At 62.9% G+C, this 15273-nt stretch overlaps 1 protein-coding gene across 1 annotated transcript; it reads right to left on the bottom strand.

Moving 5' to 3' along the window:
• Positions 1-137: 137 nt before the first annotated feature.
• Positions 138-15137, bottom strand: LOC137450110 (small glutamine-rich tetratricopeptide repeat-containing protein alpha-like). Its single transcript, XM_068156295.1, is given in 14 exon segments — positions 138-1640; positions 2820-2943; positions 3983-4072; positions 4757-4794; positions 5321-5383; positions 6053-6191; positions 7212-7316; positions 8769-8868; positions 9552-9636; positions 11280-11321; positions 11323-11370; positions 11372-11385; positions 13698-13846; positions 15111-15137. Coding segments are annotated over 12 exon segments (939 nt in total). The 5' UTR covers positions 13798-13846; positions 15111-15137; the 3' UTR covers positions 138-1640; positions 2820-2828.
• Between the last annotated feature and the right edge of the window lie 136 nt (positions 15138-15273).

Here is a 15273-nt window from a genome sequence, read left to right as displayed (position 1 = left end):
AAGTTACATCAACCACAGAGTACTTTATGGAGCATTTACAAACCCTTCCCCTCTCGAGGATCCATCTCCAAACACAGCTTTTTTTCCCCCCCCCACTCCCCTCCCACCACCACACCTCTCCTGCCAGCCTTTTTTAGCCCCCACCCCCCTCTGACCAGACACGTTGTTTGTTTCCTTGACCCCCCCCGACATCAAAACAAACCAACCCACCCCCCAAAACTACTTTAAAACCGACTCTGAGGTCCACAGGAAACATTCTGACCTCAGCCAGCTGACTTCTGGGGGGGAGGGAGGGAGGGGAAGGAGGGGGACAACACACCCTGGCCAGAGCCCTGTTGCTCAGCCCTAAAGGCAGGGGGTGGGGGAGTAGAGGTGGGGTGGAAAGCTGTGGGTGCCTTGAGCTGGCTCTGGGAGCTCCTCAGGGGCTTCCCCCACCCCTCACCAGGTGGATTTGGGACTTGATTTCTTACTTCTTGCCTCCCTTGAGCAGCATTTTGGAGGCTTTCTGCTCCCTGCTCGTTCCTGTCAGCAGCACACTCAGCCAGGAGGGTTGACTTCCATGCAGAACAGACAGATTAAGGGGTTAAAAACAAGCAGGAACCTCCCAACCCCTTCTTTGGAACACCAAAGCCATCCTCACCTCTCCACCTGCCTGATCACTCCACCTCCAGGAGCACTAAACACTACAGACACAACTGGGCCAGGCCTGGGGCAGGACTCTCCCTCAGCAGCAGATGAAGACCACTCCTGAAGGAGCTCTCACAGCTTGGAAGGTTCCTCCTGGCCTGTTCCCAGCCAGCCCTACCCTAACAACCAGCCCCCAAACCTTGAGACCAACCTTGGTGGGCTGAGCACCAGGGGTCTGTGCCTCAGCACCAGCCCTGGGGTGATGCCAGACCCCAGTTCCAGACCTGATGGAGGGAAACACAACCAACCAGAGGCAAAAAGCCACTCCTGGAGGCCAGGAGATGTTTGATCTCCCGTGAAGAGAGCCTGGCAGATGACTCAGGGCAGGGAGAAGGGAGGCTTGGAGAGGGTTTGAAGGCTTCTTTGGGGTGGTGGGGAGGTGCAGATGAGGTCCTGGAGAGCTGAGTGCATTTTCCTCCTCAGGGTAACAGAAAACCCACACCAAAAAGGGTCACAAAAATCTCTCTTCTGTAGCAAAGAAACCAACCCTCCCCCCCCCAAAAAATGAATGTAACAGAGGCAGGAGCTCTCCCCAGTTGCTTTGGAGAGGTTGGTGCTGGCTGGTGGGCAGCTGGGTGGCTCCTCCAGGTGTGCAAAACCCCCCCATTAAATACCCCCCCAATCAAAAAGGCTGAGGAAGAAGAGCAGGGATGAAGATGAAGGGGAAGACAAGCAGGAGTCTGTCTCTCTACCATGCAGGTTGGATCAGAGTCTTTTGCTTGGTGGTGGCTTGGAGAGGGGAGGTCTGGGTTTGGGTTTCCGTTGTTTGCTGGTTGGTTTTGAAGGGGGGGGGGAGGGGAGGGGAGGGGGGAGGGAAGGGGAGTTGTTTTCTCCCTCCCCTTCCTTTCTTGGGACACTTCCACCTCCAGAAATGGCCACAGCACTCCCATGGCTTCCAGTTTGTTGTGGTGGTTTAAAGCAAAAGAACAGAGTTCACCGCTCAGGAGTTGGCGCTGCAGAGACAGGGAGGCAACAGCGAGGAGGAGGAGGAGGAGGAGGAGGAGGAGGAGGAGGAAGAGAACAACAACAAAGGTGCAAGTTTAATCTTCAGGAGCACAGCTGACCCCTCAAAGAACAATCCCATCTCCCTCCAAGCTCTCCTGGGCCAAGCCCCAATGAATGAAGCTCTGGATGGGGAAGAGAAGCTCCTGGGGGGGGCACTGCTCCCCAGGGCTGGAGGCACAGCACTGGCTCAGCCCTTGCTGAGCCATGCAGGGGGTGGGGAGGGGACCTGAAAGAGCAGCTAGCTCCAGCTGCCCCCCATCCCTCTCCCCCCACAACCCCTCCACCACTCTTTGTGGCTCCCTCCCTCTCCTGGCAGCAGCCTGGCTTCAAGGCTCAGAGCTGGATGGCTCCAGGGGAGGTGCCCCTGAGCCTGGGGGGTTTGCTGCAGGCAGCCAGAGGGCAGCAGGGGGGGAGGGAGCCTCCAAGGGCAGCTTGGCCAAGCCCCTTGCCCAGCACAGGCTGAGGGCTGCTGGGGTTGCAGGAAGGGCCTGAGGAGCAGCTTGGGACTCTCTGACAGCCCTGAGGCAGAGCTCAGGCTGTGCTGGGTACCCTGCAGCTGAGCCTCCCAGGCTGCCCTCTGGGCTGCCCAGCACAGGCTGGGAGCTGTCCCTGGCACCAGGCTGGCACCAGGAGGAGGCAGTCAGCATCTGAGCTGCACTGAGCCTGGAGCTCTGCCTGCCAAACGCCACAGAGGGCAGCAGGCTGGCAGGGAGCCTCCAAGGGCAGCTTGGCCAAGGCCCTGCAGGCAGCAGGGAGAGCTCCAGCCAGAGCAGGCTGCACAGGGACACAGCCAGGCTGGGCCTGAATGGCTCCAGGGATGGAGACCAAACCACCTCCCTGGGCAGCCTGTGCCAGGCTCTCCCCACCCTCACCCTCACCAATTTCTTCCTCCTCTCCACTCTCACTCTCTCCTCTCCCAGCTCAAAGCCACTGCTCCTCATCCTGTCCCTCCCAGCCCTTGCCCAAAGTCCCTCCCCAGCTCTCCTGGAGCCCCTTCAGGCAGTGGAAGGTTGCTCTGAGACCTGCCTGGAGCCTTCTCCTCTGCAGGCTGCACCTGAAGGCACCAGAGAGCCCAAGCCAGCACCTCCCCACTGAGGTGGCTGCAGTTCCCCCAGCCACAGCCTCACCTGCAGGGCTCATTCCTGCTGCTCCTCGTTGCTGGCACTGGGAGTTCGACTCCTGATCTGGCTCCTGAGCTGCTCTATTAGTTCAGGATTCTGCTGCTGCATCTGCTGAGCAAACTGCTGGCCCCTGAGGACAAGCAATGCACCTCTCAGAGCTCCCCCCCACAAGGCCTGCTGCTAGGAAATGCCTTCCAGTGCCACAAGTCAGACTCCCAGCATGAGGGAGTGGGAAGGGAGCTCTGGAGCTCACCCAGCCCAACCCCCCCCTGCTCCAGCAGGGCACCCACACAGCCTGCCCAGGGGCACAGTGCCCAGGGGGGGCTGGAAGGGACCCCTGGAGCTCATTCACTCCATGCCCCTGCTCCAGCAGGGCTCCCACACAGCCTGCCCAGCAGCACAGTGCCCAGGGGGGGGTTGGCAGCTTTCCACCCCAGGAGACTCCACAGCCTCTCTGGGCAGCCTGCTCCAGGCCTCCAGCAGCCTCACCCCAAACAACTTTCTCCTCCTGCTCAGCTCCAACCTCCTGCCTGACACTTTGTGCCCCTTGCCCCTTGTGCTGGCCCTGGGCACCACTCAGCAGAGCCTGGCCCCAGCCTCTTGCCCCCCACAGCTCCTTCAGCTCTTGCTGAGCATTGCTCAGCTCCCCCCTGGGGCTGCTCTGCTCCAGGCTCTCAGCCTTGGCTCCTCACAGAGCTGCTCCAGGCCCCTCAGCATCCTCACAGCCTCCCCTGGCTCTCCTGACCTGGGGAGCCCAGAACTGGCCTCAGGACTCCAGCTGTGGGCTCAGCAGGGCAGGGCAGAGGTGAAGGAGAACATCAAGCTGCAGGCCACTCTCTTCTTCACACCTCAGACCATCTGCCTTCCTGGCCAGGAGGGCACCTTGCTGGCTCACAATTTGTCCTCCAGCACTTCCAGCTCCCTCTCCCCCCAGAGCCTCCTCCCAGCAGCTCAGCCCTGAGCTCTCCTGGTGCATGAGGTTGCTCCTCCCTTGGGGCAGGACTCTCCACTTGCCCCTGGGGAACTTCCTGAGCTTCCTCTCCCCTCTAACCAGCAGCTCCCACCAGCAAGAGGCTGAGCTCAGCTGCTGCAGGTTTGGGCAGAGAAAACCCCAAAGCCAACTGAGTGTCCCCAGGCAGCCCCCAGGCAGCCCCCAGCCCCCTACTCACGCCTGGATGAGGGTGGCAAGGTCGTTGGTGGAGGGGCTGGTGCCTGCTGCTCCCATGGTGCTGTGCCCACCAGAAATCATCCCAGACATGCTGGGGGGGAGAGAAGGCCTTGCTCAGGGCAGGGAGAGAGCCAGAGACCCCCCCAGAGCCCCTGCACCCACCCAGCACCACCAGGACCCACCCAGCCCCACCAGCTCAGACCCCCTGCACCCACCCAGCCCCACCAGCACCCACCCAGCCCCCCCCAGATCAGACCCCCTGCACCCACCCAGCCCCACCAGCACCCACCCAGCCCCCCCAGCTCAGACCCCCTGCACCCACCCAGCCCCAGCAGCACCCACCCAGCCCCCCCAGCTCAGACCCCCTGCACCCACCCAGCCCCAGCAGCACCCACCCAGCCCCACCAGCTCAGACCCCCTGCACCCACCCAGCCCCCCCAGCTCAGACCCCCTGCACCCACCCAGCCCCACCAGCACCCACCCAGCCCCCCCAGCTCAGACCCCCTGCACCCACCCAGCCCCAGCAGCACCCACCCAGCCCCCCCCAGATCAGACCCCCTGCACCCACCCAGCCCCACCAGCACCCACCCAGCCCCCCCAGCTCAGACCCCCTGCACCCACCCAGCCCCCCCAGCTCAGACCCCCTGCACCCACCCAGCCCCACCAGCACCCACCCAGCCCCACCAGCTCAGACCCCCTGCACCCACCCAGCCCCCACCCAGCAAGCCTCCAAGGAGTGATTCCAAGAGGAGCCAGGAGAGGGGCTGGAACTTACAGCTGCTGTACTTGAGGGTTGTTCATGAGGTTGGAGGCCTGGTTAAAGAGAGGAGACAAAAACCATGAGCCTTGGGTTGGCTGAGAGATGCCCAAGGGGGACCTGGAGCTGTTGTGCTCTCCAGCTACAGACAGAGGGAGGGCAGAACTGCTCTGAAGCAGCCCCAGCCAGGGAGGAGAAGCCCAGCACAGGGCTGAGCCCTGCAGAGCTTCCCTGCAGGGAGGAGAAGCCCAGCACAGGGCTGAGCCAGGCAGAGCTTCCCTGCAGCCCAGGGAGGAGAAGCCCAGCACAGGGCTGAGCCAGGCAGAGCTTCCCTGCAGCCAGGGAGGAGAAGCCCAGCACAGGGCTGAGCCATGCAGAGCTTCCCTCCAGCCAGGGCAGCCCCAGGAGAAGCCAAGAGAATCCCCAAGGGGTTTCCACACAGCACCACTGGGCAGCCAGCCATGAAATGCCAACCAAGCTGCTCCAGGAGCTCCCCCACACCACCCATGGGCCAGGAGCCATCCCCAAACCCAGCCCAGGCAGAGCCCCAGAGCCTGGCCTGGGCCCTGGAGCAGGCTTTACCATGCTCATGAAGCCAGGGTTGTTCAGCAAGCCAGCCAGGTCGAATCCTCCTGGGCCACCAGTCTGCAGGGACACAGAGAGCTCAGCCTGCTGGCAGCCTCCCACCCCCTGCTGCACACAGCCACAGGATGGGCTGCAAGGCAGCTCCAGAGCCCCCCCCCCAGGCAGTCCCAACCCCACCTGCCCTGGGCAGGGACCCCTCCCACCAGCCCAGGCTGCTCAGGGCCTCACCCAGCCTGGCCTGCAGCACCTCCAGGCAGGGGTTAAAGCTACAGCCTCCCTGGGCAGCCTGTGCCAGGCTCTCCCCACCCTCCCCTCCCCATCTCTCCCTCCCCTCCCCATCTCTCCCTCCCCTCCCCATCTCTCCCTCCCCTCCCCATCTCTCCCTCCCCTCCCCATCTCTCCCTCCCCTCCCCATCTCCTCTCTCCCAGCTCAAATCCATTGTTCCTCATCCTGGCACTGCCAGCCCCTGGCTAAAGTCCTTTCCCAGATCCCCTGGAGCCAACCACCCTCCCCACCAACCACCTTCCTCCAGCCAACCTCCTCCCCCCTCCCCAACCACCTTTCCTCAACCACCCTCCCCCCTCCACCACCTTCTCACCCACCTGCCCCCTGCCTCCACCAGGCTTTGGCCTCCTAACCCCTGCCCAGGCTGAAGGCTTTGCCAGGCTCAGCTCTCAGGAGTCAGGAGCCCTCCTATCTCACCCAGGGAATTCACCCCAGGGACTTACAGGGCTTGGAGTCTCCTTCATCTTCTGCTCAGCTATCTTCAGGTTGGATTTGTAGGTGTCATTCTCTGGGTCCAGCTCCAGGGCTTTCTTGTAGTACACCACAGCCTCTGGGTGCTTGTTCAAGCTGGAGAGGGCCAAGCTGGGGGAGCAGGGAGGAGAGGAAGCAGCACAGAGAGTCAGCTCAGCCCCTGCCTGCAGGCTTCCCCCACCCTCACTCAGGAGCCTTCCACAGCATTCCAAGGAAGGACATCAGCACCCAGCCAGCCCCCACCCCCTGCACCCAGCCAGCCCCCAGCCCCTGCACCCAGCCAGCCCCCAGCCCCTGCACCCAGCCAGCCCCCACCCCCTGCACCCAGCCAGCCCCCACCCCCTGCACCCAGCCAGACCCCACCAGCTCAGACCCTCTGCACCCACCCCAGACCACGAGCTCAGACCCCCTGCACCCAGCCAGCCCAGATCACCTGCACCCAGCCAGCCCCCACCAGCCAGCCCCCCCCTGCACCCAGCCAGCCCCCAGCCCCTGCACCCAGCCAGCCCCCAGCCCCTGCACCCAGCCCAGACCACCAGCTCAGATCACCAGCTCCCACCCAGCCAGCCCCCCCCAGCACCCACATAGCCCCCATCAGCACCCAGCCAGCCCCCACCCCCTGCACCCAGCCAGCCCCCATCAGCACCCACATAGCCCACATCAGCACCCAGCCAGCCCCCACCCCCTGCACCCAGCCAGCCCCCATCAGCACCCACATAGCCCACATCAGCACCCAGCCAGCCCCCACCAGAGCACCCAGCCAGCCCCCATCAGCTCAGACCCCCTGCACCCACCCCAGACCACCAGCTCAGACCTCCTGCACCCAGCCAGCTCAGACCCCCTGCACCCACCCCAGACCACCAGCTCAGACCCCCTGCACCCAGCCAGCCCTCACCCCCTGCACCCAGCCAGCCCCCCCAGCACCCACATAGCCCCCATCAGCACCCAGCCAGCCCCCAGCCCCTGGACCCAGGCAGCCCCCACCTGCTCAGACCCCCTGCACCCATCCAAGCCCCCACCCAAGCCCCCACCAGCTGAGACCCCCTGCACCCAGCCAGCCCCCAGCCAGCCCCCACCAGCCCCCAGCCAGCCCCACCAGCTCAGCCCCCCAGCCCCAGGAGCTGCTCTCACCCCATCCTGCCATAGGCTTTGCTGTAGTTGGGGTCGATGCCTATGGCCCTTTCACAGTCCCTCACTGCTCCAGCATAGTTGCCCAGCTTGCTGTAGGCAGCAGCTCTGGAGGGGAGGGAGAGAAGCACAGAGGGAAGCTACAGGCTTGGAAGTGCTGAGGAAGCTCAGCCCTGCTCCTCCTCTGGGGCCTTCTGCAGCAGAAAGCAAAGCAGGGATTGATGGATGTGGGGAATGGGTTGGAAGGGAGCTCAAAGCTCAGCCAGCTCCAGCCCCCTGCCCTGGGCAGGGACCCCTCCCCCCAGCCCAGGCTGCTCAGGGCCTCATCCAGCCTGGCCCTGAGCACCTCCAGGCAGGAGGCAGCCACAGCCTCCCTGGGCAGCCTGTGCCAGGCTCTCCCCTCCCTCACTCTCAACCATTTCTTCCTCCTCTCCACTCTCAGTCTCTCCTCTCCCAGCTCAAAGCCTGCAGGGCTGTGTCCAGCCATGGGACCCCCAACACAAGAGGGACATGGGCCTGAGGCAGCTGCTCCAGAGGAGGCCACCAAGATGCTGAGAGGGCTGCAGAACCTCCCCTGTGGGGACAGGCTGGGAGAGCTGGGGCAGAGAAGGCTCCAAGGAGAGCTCAGAGCAGCCTGCCAGGGCCTGGAGGGCTCCAGGAGAGCTGGGGAGGGACTGGGGACAAGGGCTGGGAGGGACAATGGCTTTGAGCTGGGAGAGGAGAGAGTGAGAGTGGAGATGAGGAAGAAACTGCTGAGAGTGAGGGAGGGGAGAGCCTGGCACAGGCTGCCCAGGGAGGTGCTTTGGGCTCCATCCCTGGAGCCATTCAGGCCCAGCCTGGCTGTGTCCCTGGGCAGCCTGCTCTGGCTGGAGCTCTCCCTGCTGGGGCTTGGACAGGATGAGCTTTGAGAGGCCCCTGAACCAGATACAATCTGGGGCTCTGAAAGTGGAGAGCAAGCAGGGAGGGGAGAGGAGAGGAGAGGGGGCAAGGGCAGCAGCCAGGGGAGGGGAGAGGGGAGGAGAGGAGAGGGGGGCAAGGGCAGCAGCCAGGGGAGGGGAGAGGGGAGGGGGGCAAGGGCAGGAGCCAGGGGAGGGGAGAGGGGAGCAAGGGCAGGAGCCAGGGGAGGGGAGAGGGGAGGGGGGCAAGGGCAGCAGCCAGGGGAGGGGAGAGGAGGAGAGGGGAGGGGGGCAAGGGCAGCAGGGAGGGGAGGGGAGGGGAGGAGAGGGGGACAAGGGCAGCAGGGAGGGGAGGGGAGGGGAGGAGAGGGGGGACAGGGCCAGCAGCCAGGGGAGGGGAGAGGAGAGGGGAGGAGAGGAGAGGGGGGCAAGGGCAGCAGGGAGGGGAGGAGAGGGGGGCAAGGGCAGCAGGGAGGGGAGGAGAGGGGGGCAAGGGCAGCAGGAAGGGGAGGGGAGGAGAGGAGAGGGGGGCAAGGGCAGCAGCCAGGGGAGAGGATTGGAGAGGAGAGGAGGGCAAGGGCAGCAGCCAGGGGAGGGGAGAGGGGAGGGGAGAGGAGAGGGGGAGGAGAGGGGAGGGGGGGCAAGGGCAGCAGCCTGCCAGTACCTGTTGCAGAAGTAGACTGCATTGGATGGATTCAACTCAATTGCTTTGCCATAAAAGGACACAGCAGCCTCAAAGTTTTCTGCCTTCATTTGTTCATTTCCTAGGGGTGGGGAGGGAGGGAAAAAACAAACACCAACCCAAAGCTCAGTACTGAGTGAAAGCCAGGGAGAAACAAAGGCAAGAGGAAGAGCAGGGGCAGTGGTTTGGAGCTGGAGCAGGGCAGGGTTAGGTTGGAGCTCAGGAGGGAGCTCTGCACAGGGAGGGTTGGGAGAGCCTGGCACAGGTTGCCCAGGGAGGTGGTTGAGGCTCCATCCCTGGAGCCATTCAGGCCCAGCCTGGCTGTGTCCCTGTGCAGCCTGCTCTGGCTGGAGCTCTCCCTGCTGCCTGCAGGGGGTTAGGCCAAGGTGACCCTGCTGGAATGGTCTGGGTTGGACAAATCTCTCTCAGACCATCAAGTCCCAGCACTGCCAGGCCACCACCAACCCCTGGCCCTCAGCACCACACCTCCACAGCTCTGAAACCCCTCCAGGGATGGAGAACTCCAGCAGTGCCCTGGGCAGCCTGGGCCAGGCCTTGAGTACCCCCTGGGGGCAGAAATTGTTCCTCATGTCCAATCTAAACCTCCCCTGGTGCAACTTGAGGCTGCTCCTCCCTGCTGCTTGGGGGAATGCTTCATCCCCTCTGGTTCCTGCCCTGCTCCAAGCACTCCCCTGGGGCTGACTGGAGCTCCCCTGCCCAGCACCACCTACACCCTCCTCATCCACCAGCTCCAGGGGAGGTTACCTTCAGTCTTGAGCCTTTCAGCTTCAGCCATGTCATCTTCAGAGGGGGTGACAGGCTCTGAATTCGTCCTGAGGTGTTCAGGCTCCTTCCAAGGGAAGGGAGAAGGCTGTGAGGAGGACTCTGCCCCACCTCCCCCTTCCACAACTGAGCCCAAAGCACCTCCCTGCCCCACAGCCCCCAGGGGGCAGAGCCAGCCCTGCCAGCACAGCTCCTGCCTCTGCCTGCTGGCAAGGCAGCTCAGGCTGAGCACAGGGCTGCAGCACCTCTGCTGTGAGGACAGGCTGAGGGAGCTGGGGCTGTGCAGTCTGGAGAGGAGAAGGCTGCAGGGAGACCTCATTGTGGCTGCAGGAGAGCTGGGGAGGGACTGGGGAGGGTGCCAGGGAGGGATAGGGCTGGGGGGGGATGGAGCAAAACTAGAAGTGAGATTCAGATTGGATGTTAGGAAGAAGTTGTTGCCCAGGAGGGTGGTGAGAGCCTGGCACAGGCTGCCCAGGGAGGTGGTGGAAGCCTCCTGCCTGGAGGTGTTTGCAGCCAGGCTGGAGGTGGCTGTGAGCAACCTGCTGTGGTGTGAGCTGTCCCTGCCCATGGCAGGGGGTTGGGGCTGGCTGAGCCTTGAGCTCCCTTCCAACCCTGACAGTTCTGTGACTCTGTGAAAGGCTGAACCCATTGCAGTAGTTGTTCAGGACAACATCATTCAGGGCTTCGGTTCTTCTCTCTCCTAAGTGTGTGGCCCTCAGCTGGGCTCTCTCCCTGGCCCTGAGCCCGGGCAGGCTGCAACCAGACAGCACAATCCCCTTCCCAACAGCTCCAGGGTGTCCCTCACCTCTCCTGCCCTCTCTAGGCTGGGCAAGCAGCAAGATCTGTGCTGCCAGGCAGAGGGCAAAGTGCCAGGTGGCTGTGCTGAGCTGTCCCAGCCCATGCCAAGGGGAGCTGGCTCACCCTGGTGCCTCTTGTGGGTTGTTTTTGCTGGCAATAGGATCCTCTGGCAAGTTATGATTTCAACAGCAACGACCCTGACCCCCAGCCCAGGTACAGCCCTGAGGAGGAGAACCAGTGAGTCCTGCTCTGGCTGCTCTCTGAGGAGGGTGGAGTGAGGAGGGTGGAGTGAGGAGGGTGGAGTGAGGAGGGTGGAGTGAGGAGGGTGAGTGAGGAGGGTGGAGTGAGGAGGGTGGAGTGAGGAGGGTGGAGTGAGGAGGGTGGAGTGAGGAGGGTGGAGTGAGGAGGGTGGAGTGAGGAGGGTGGTATGTGAGGAGGGTGGAGTGAGGAGGGTGGAGTGAGGAGGGTGGTGGAAGGGACCTCTGGAGATCATCCACTCCAAGCCCCCTGCCCCTCCAGCAGCTTGCCCAGGGGCACAATGGCCGGGGGGGGAGATTGGAAGCTCTGCAGAGGAGGAGAGATTCCACAACCTCTCTGGGCTCCAGCACCTTCCCAGGCTGTCCCATTCCAGGCTGGATCAACCCAAAGCAAGGTTCTCATGACTCTCAGGAAGCAGCTCCTCCTCTCTCTGCTGCTTTTTCACATTGCCACATCTGCACAGAGTGTCTCCAGAACTCCTCTGTCCCCCCTGACCCCCAGCCCAGGTACAGCCCTGAGGAGGGGAACCAGTGAGTCCTGCTCTGGCTGCTCTCTGAGGAGGGGGGTGGAAGGGAGCTCTGGAGATCATCCACTCCAAGCCCCCCTGCCCCTTCACCCATCCTGGGACTGGGATTTCAGGGGCACTCAACTCACCTTTCCTACAGCAGCTTCAAATATGGCAGGCAAGAGGCTGGGCCACAGCCAGGCCCTGGTCTTCCATGGAGACCCCAAATGCTGTCTCCAGGGCACTGGATGGCCACTGGGGGAGAAGAGTTTGGCCATTAGCTAACCCCCACCCCAACACACTGGCTTTGGTTAACTGATCTCCTCCTCCAGCACTTCAGCTGCTTACTCTTGAGCACAGCAGGGCAAAGGACACAGGCTCTCAAACCAAACAGCTCCACCAGACTTGATGCCTTTGCCCAAAGCTCAGAGCTGGCCAAGGCTGCAGATCCAAGCCTGGAGGGAGTCAGTGACAATCCCCAACCCCCCAGGTGACCCCAGGTATGGGGTCTGTGTTGATAGGTTGGACTCAATGATCCTCGAGGTCCTTTCCAACCTAAGTGACACTGTGGTACTGTGACCCCAGAGCAGGTGCTAAGAGCAGTAGCTAAGCAAACTGAGGCCCTGCTGGGCCTTACTGGCCTTGCCCCCCAGCAGAGAGCTGCAGGTTTCCTTCACTGAGCAAAGCCTTCCACACTGTCCCACACCACAGCCTGGGCTCCAGGCTGGTGACACATGGGTGTGAGGGGTGACCACTGGATGGATAAGGAACTGGCTTGATGGCTGCACCCAAAGAGTGGCTGTCCATGGCTCCATGGCCCAGGGGAGGCCAGGGACAAGCAGAGTCTCTCAGGGATCAGTCCTGGGACCTGCCTTGTTCAACATCTTTGTGGGTGCCATGGACAGTGGCACTGAGTGCAGCCTCAGCAGGGTTGCTGATGACACCAAGCTGTGTGGTGCAGCAGACAGCTGGAGGGAAGGGATCCATCCAGAGGGAGCTGGACAGGCTGGAGAGGTGGGCACAAGCCAACCTCAGGAGGTTCAATAAGAGCAAGGGCAGGGTCCTGCAGCTGGGTGGAGGCAATCCCAGGCACAAATCCAGGCTGGGCAGGGACTGGCTGGAAAGCAGCCCTGAGGAGAGAGACTTGGGGGTGCTGGGGGAGGAGAAGCTCAGCAGGAGCTCTCAGTGTGCACTTGCAGCCCAGAAAGCCAATCAGATCCCGGGCTGCATCAGAAGTGTGGCCAGCAGGGCAAGGGAGGTGATCCTCCCCCTCTGCTCAGCTCTGGTGAGACCCCACCTGGAGTACTGCCTCCAGTTCTGGAGCCCCTATGGCAAGAGGGATGTGGAGGTGCTGGAAGGTGTCCAGAGAAGGGCCAGGAGGATGAGCAGAGGGCTGGAACTGCTCTGCTGTGAGGACAGACTGAAGGAGTTGGGGCTGTTCTGTCTGGAGAAGAGAAGGCTCCCAGGTGACCTCATTGTGGCCTTCCAGGATCTGAAGGGGGCTACAGGAAGGCTGGGGAGGGACTGCTCAGGATCTCAGGGAGTGCTAGGACTAGGGGGAATGGAATGAAGCTGGAGGTGGGGAGATTCAGGCTGGAGGGGAGGAGGAAGTTCTTCCCCATGAGAGTGGTGAAGCCCTGGAATGGGTTGTGCAGGGAGGTGCTTGGGGCCCTGTCCCTGGAGGTGTTTAAGGCCAGGCTGGATGAGGCTCTGGCCAGGCTGATCTAGTGTGGGGTGTCCCTGCCCATGGCAGGGGGGTTGGAACTAGATGATCCTTGTGGTCCCTTCCAACCCTGACTGATTCTATGATACTGGAGGGCAGCTGTGGCCACGCAGAGGTGCCAGGACACCACCCACTCACCTCCTCCTCCTCCTCCATCAGGTTGTGAAGCTGCTCCCAGCACATCCCCAGCCACACCACAGAGCTGGCTTATGCAGAGCCACACTTCAGAGCCCACAGGCAGCAGGAACAAACCCCCTGCCATCCACCCAACACCTTCCTCCTGCTCTCTCCCTCTCTCTCTCCCCATTCCTGCCTCCTGCCTGCTGCATGTCTGGCAGTGGAGGAGCCAAAGGCTGCAGCATAAGCTCCTTAAGTAGATCTTTTAAGATCCCTGTGCTCTCATTAGCTCTGGGAAAGAAAAGAATACCTGGATAAAGCCTCCAGGAGATGCTGGGGGAGAGCACTCTGCCAGCAGGATGGGACAAGCACTCTGCCAGCACAGAAGCCTTCCCAACAAGGGCAGTGCCCTCCCTTCACACCACACTTACAAGCCTCTCAGCTCCACCCTCACTGGAGAGAAACCTTTTAAGCCTCAAAGCCAGGATCAGGGAGGGTTTGGGTGGGTTTTGCTTTTGATCCCAGGGATATCCCTTCCTCAAGCTGATCTGCTTTGGAAAGAGCTAAGAAGAAAGCAGGGAAGCCACCAGCACCCCCTCAGGGCCTGGATTACCTCCCCCAGCTTCCCTGCCAGGCTTGAGGGAGGTTTGATGGCAGGAACAGCCCAGCAGGAGGAGAGGCAGGAGAGAGGTGTTGGGCTAAGAGACCTGTGGGTAGTGGCACCAACCTTCCAGGCTCTCCTGAGCATCTGGGGAGAGGCCTCCATTCTGCAGCTGGTCGTGGAGGAACTGGATGATGGAGTAGGCAAGGCGCTTCTGGTCTGCCATCCTGGGGGGCTGAGAGCTGCCTGCTTCCCCTTCTTCAGCTCTAAAAACTCTGGAGAGGGAGACAGAGAGAGAAGTTAGGTGACTTGATGGCCAAGGAACCAAAGAGCCTTTCTGCTCTTCTTCCCCTCTATGAGTGGGGAGGACGTGGGAGCTGTCCAGGGCCTTCAGAACCTTTGCTGAGCAACCTGTTAGAACCAAACCCCCTCCCCTCCCTCCCCCAGACCTCAGTTCATCAGCAGTCCTCCCCCACAGGGCTCCTGCCAAAGGGAATACGCTCAAGGTGCTGCAGGCACTTCAGACACCAACAGGTAGGTCCCTGACTAACCAGGACTGAGGGCTGGGAGAAGTTCACCACCACAGCTCCACAGCCTCCTGCTCCCCAGAGCCCACTTTGAGCCTGAAACAAAACCAAAGGCTGAAGCAATCTGCCTGCTGTTGAGCAGAGCTGGGCTTCAGGGCTGCCAGCCCTCAGCCAGCCCTCAGCCAGCCCAGCCTCCCTGCCAGGATGGCAACTGGGAAGGAGAGCAAGGAGCCAAAGCAACCCCAGCAAGCACCCCCCCCCAGGCTGGGTCTAGCTCAAAGACCCCAAGGCAGGTCCCTGCAAGCGTGCCAGACACTGCTCCTTGCATGGCACTGCTGCTGTGCTGGAGTGCCCTGCCTCTCCCCAGTGTAACCACAGCACAGAAAAGCAGCCAGGGTGGTTCAAGAGAGAAATGAACTCGTTTCAAGGCAAACTCCGTGACAAAGGAGCCCAGCAGAGCCCCCAGGCCCCTGGAAGGCACAGGAGCACAGGTCCCAGGCAGCCCGGGGTGCCAGCTGTGCTGGGCTCCCAGCCCCAGCGACCACCCTGCCCACAGGGAGCGGCAGAGAGGGGGTGGCCAGGTCCCCCCACCCAACCCCCGAGCCCCCTGCCCCTCAGCCCGCAGCGGTGCTGGCGGAAAGGAGGCAGGGCCGAGGGGAGCCCAGCGCCGCCCCCCGGCTCCCGCACTGCTTCCCGAGGAAACGCCGGCACCGGCAGGACCCTGCCGTTCCCCCTCCCGCACAGGGCTACGCGCCCCAGGCCCGCTCAGGGCCCCAGGCCCGCTCAGGGCCCCGACCCCGCTTCCCCCCGGGCCCCACAGCGGCCCCCGGGCGAGAGAAGCAGCAGGCCCAGCTGCCCCGCTGGAGACACAGGGCTCCCAGGAGGTGCCCCGCCCCGCCCCGCCCCGTCCTGCCCAGCCCAGCCCAGCCCAGCCCGCCTGGATTCGGTTCGGTTCGATTGGGCTGGGCTGGGCTCGGTTCCCCCTGCACCGGGCCGGCCCCGCCCCGCTCACCGGGCCCCGACACTCGCCTCAGCCGGGGCGGGCTCAGCACTGCGCATGCGCCGCGCCCAGAGCGCCTGCGCGCTGCGCCCCACGCCGGGACGCGGCTGCGCTCCCGCCAAACACCTCCCAGCCCCCGCCAGCCCCCGCCAGACCCCGCCTATATTCCCTTGTA

The sequence above is a fragment of the Melanerpes formicivorus genome, unplaced genomic scaffold (assembly GCF_026170545.1).
Source record: "Melanerpes formicivorus ecotype bairdi unplaced genomic scaffold, bMelFor1.0.p_v2 SCAF_34, whole genome shotgun sequence".
NCBI classification, from domain to species: Eukaryota; Metazoa; Chordata; class Aves; order Piciformes; family Picidae; genus Melanerpes; species Melanerpes formicivorus.
Note: the sequence above shows the minus strand (reverse complement) of the source record. Positions and strands in the feature narration are given on the sequence as shown.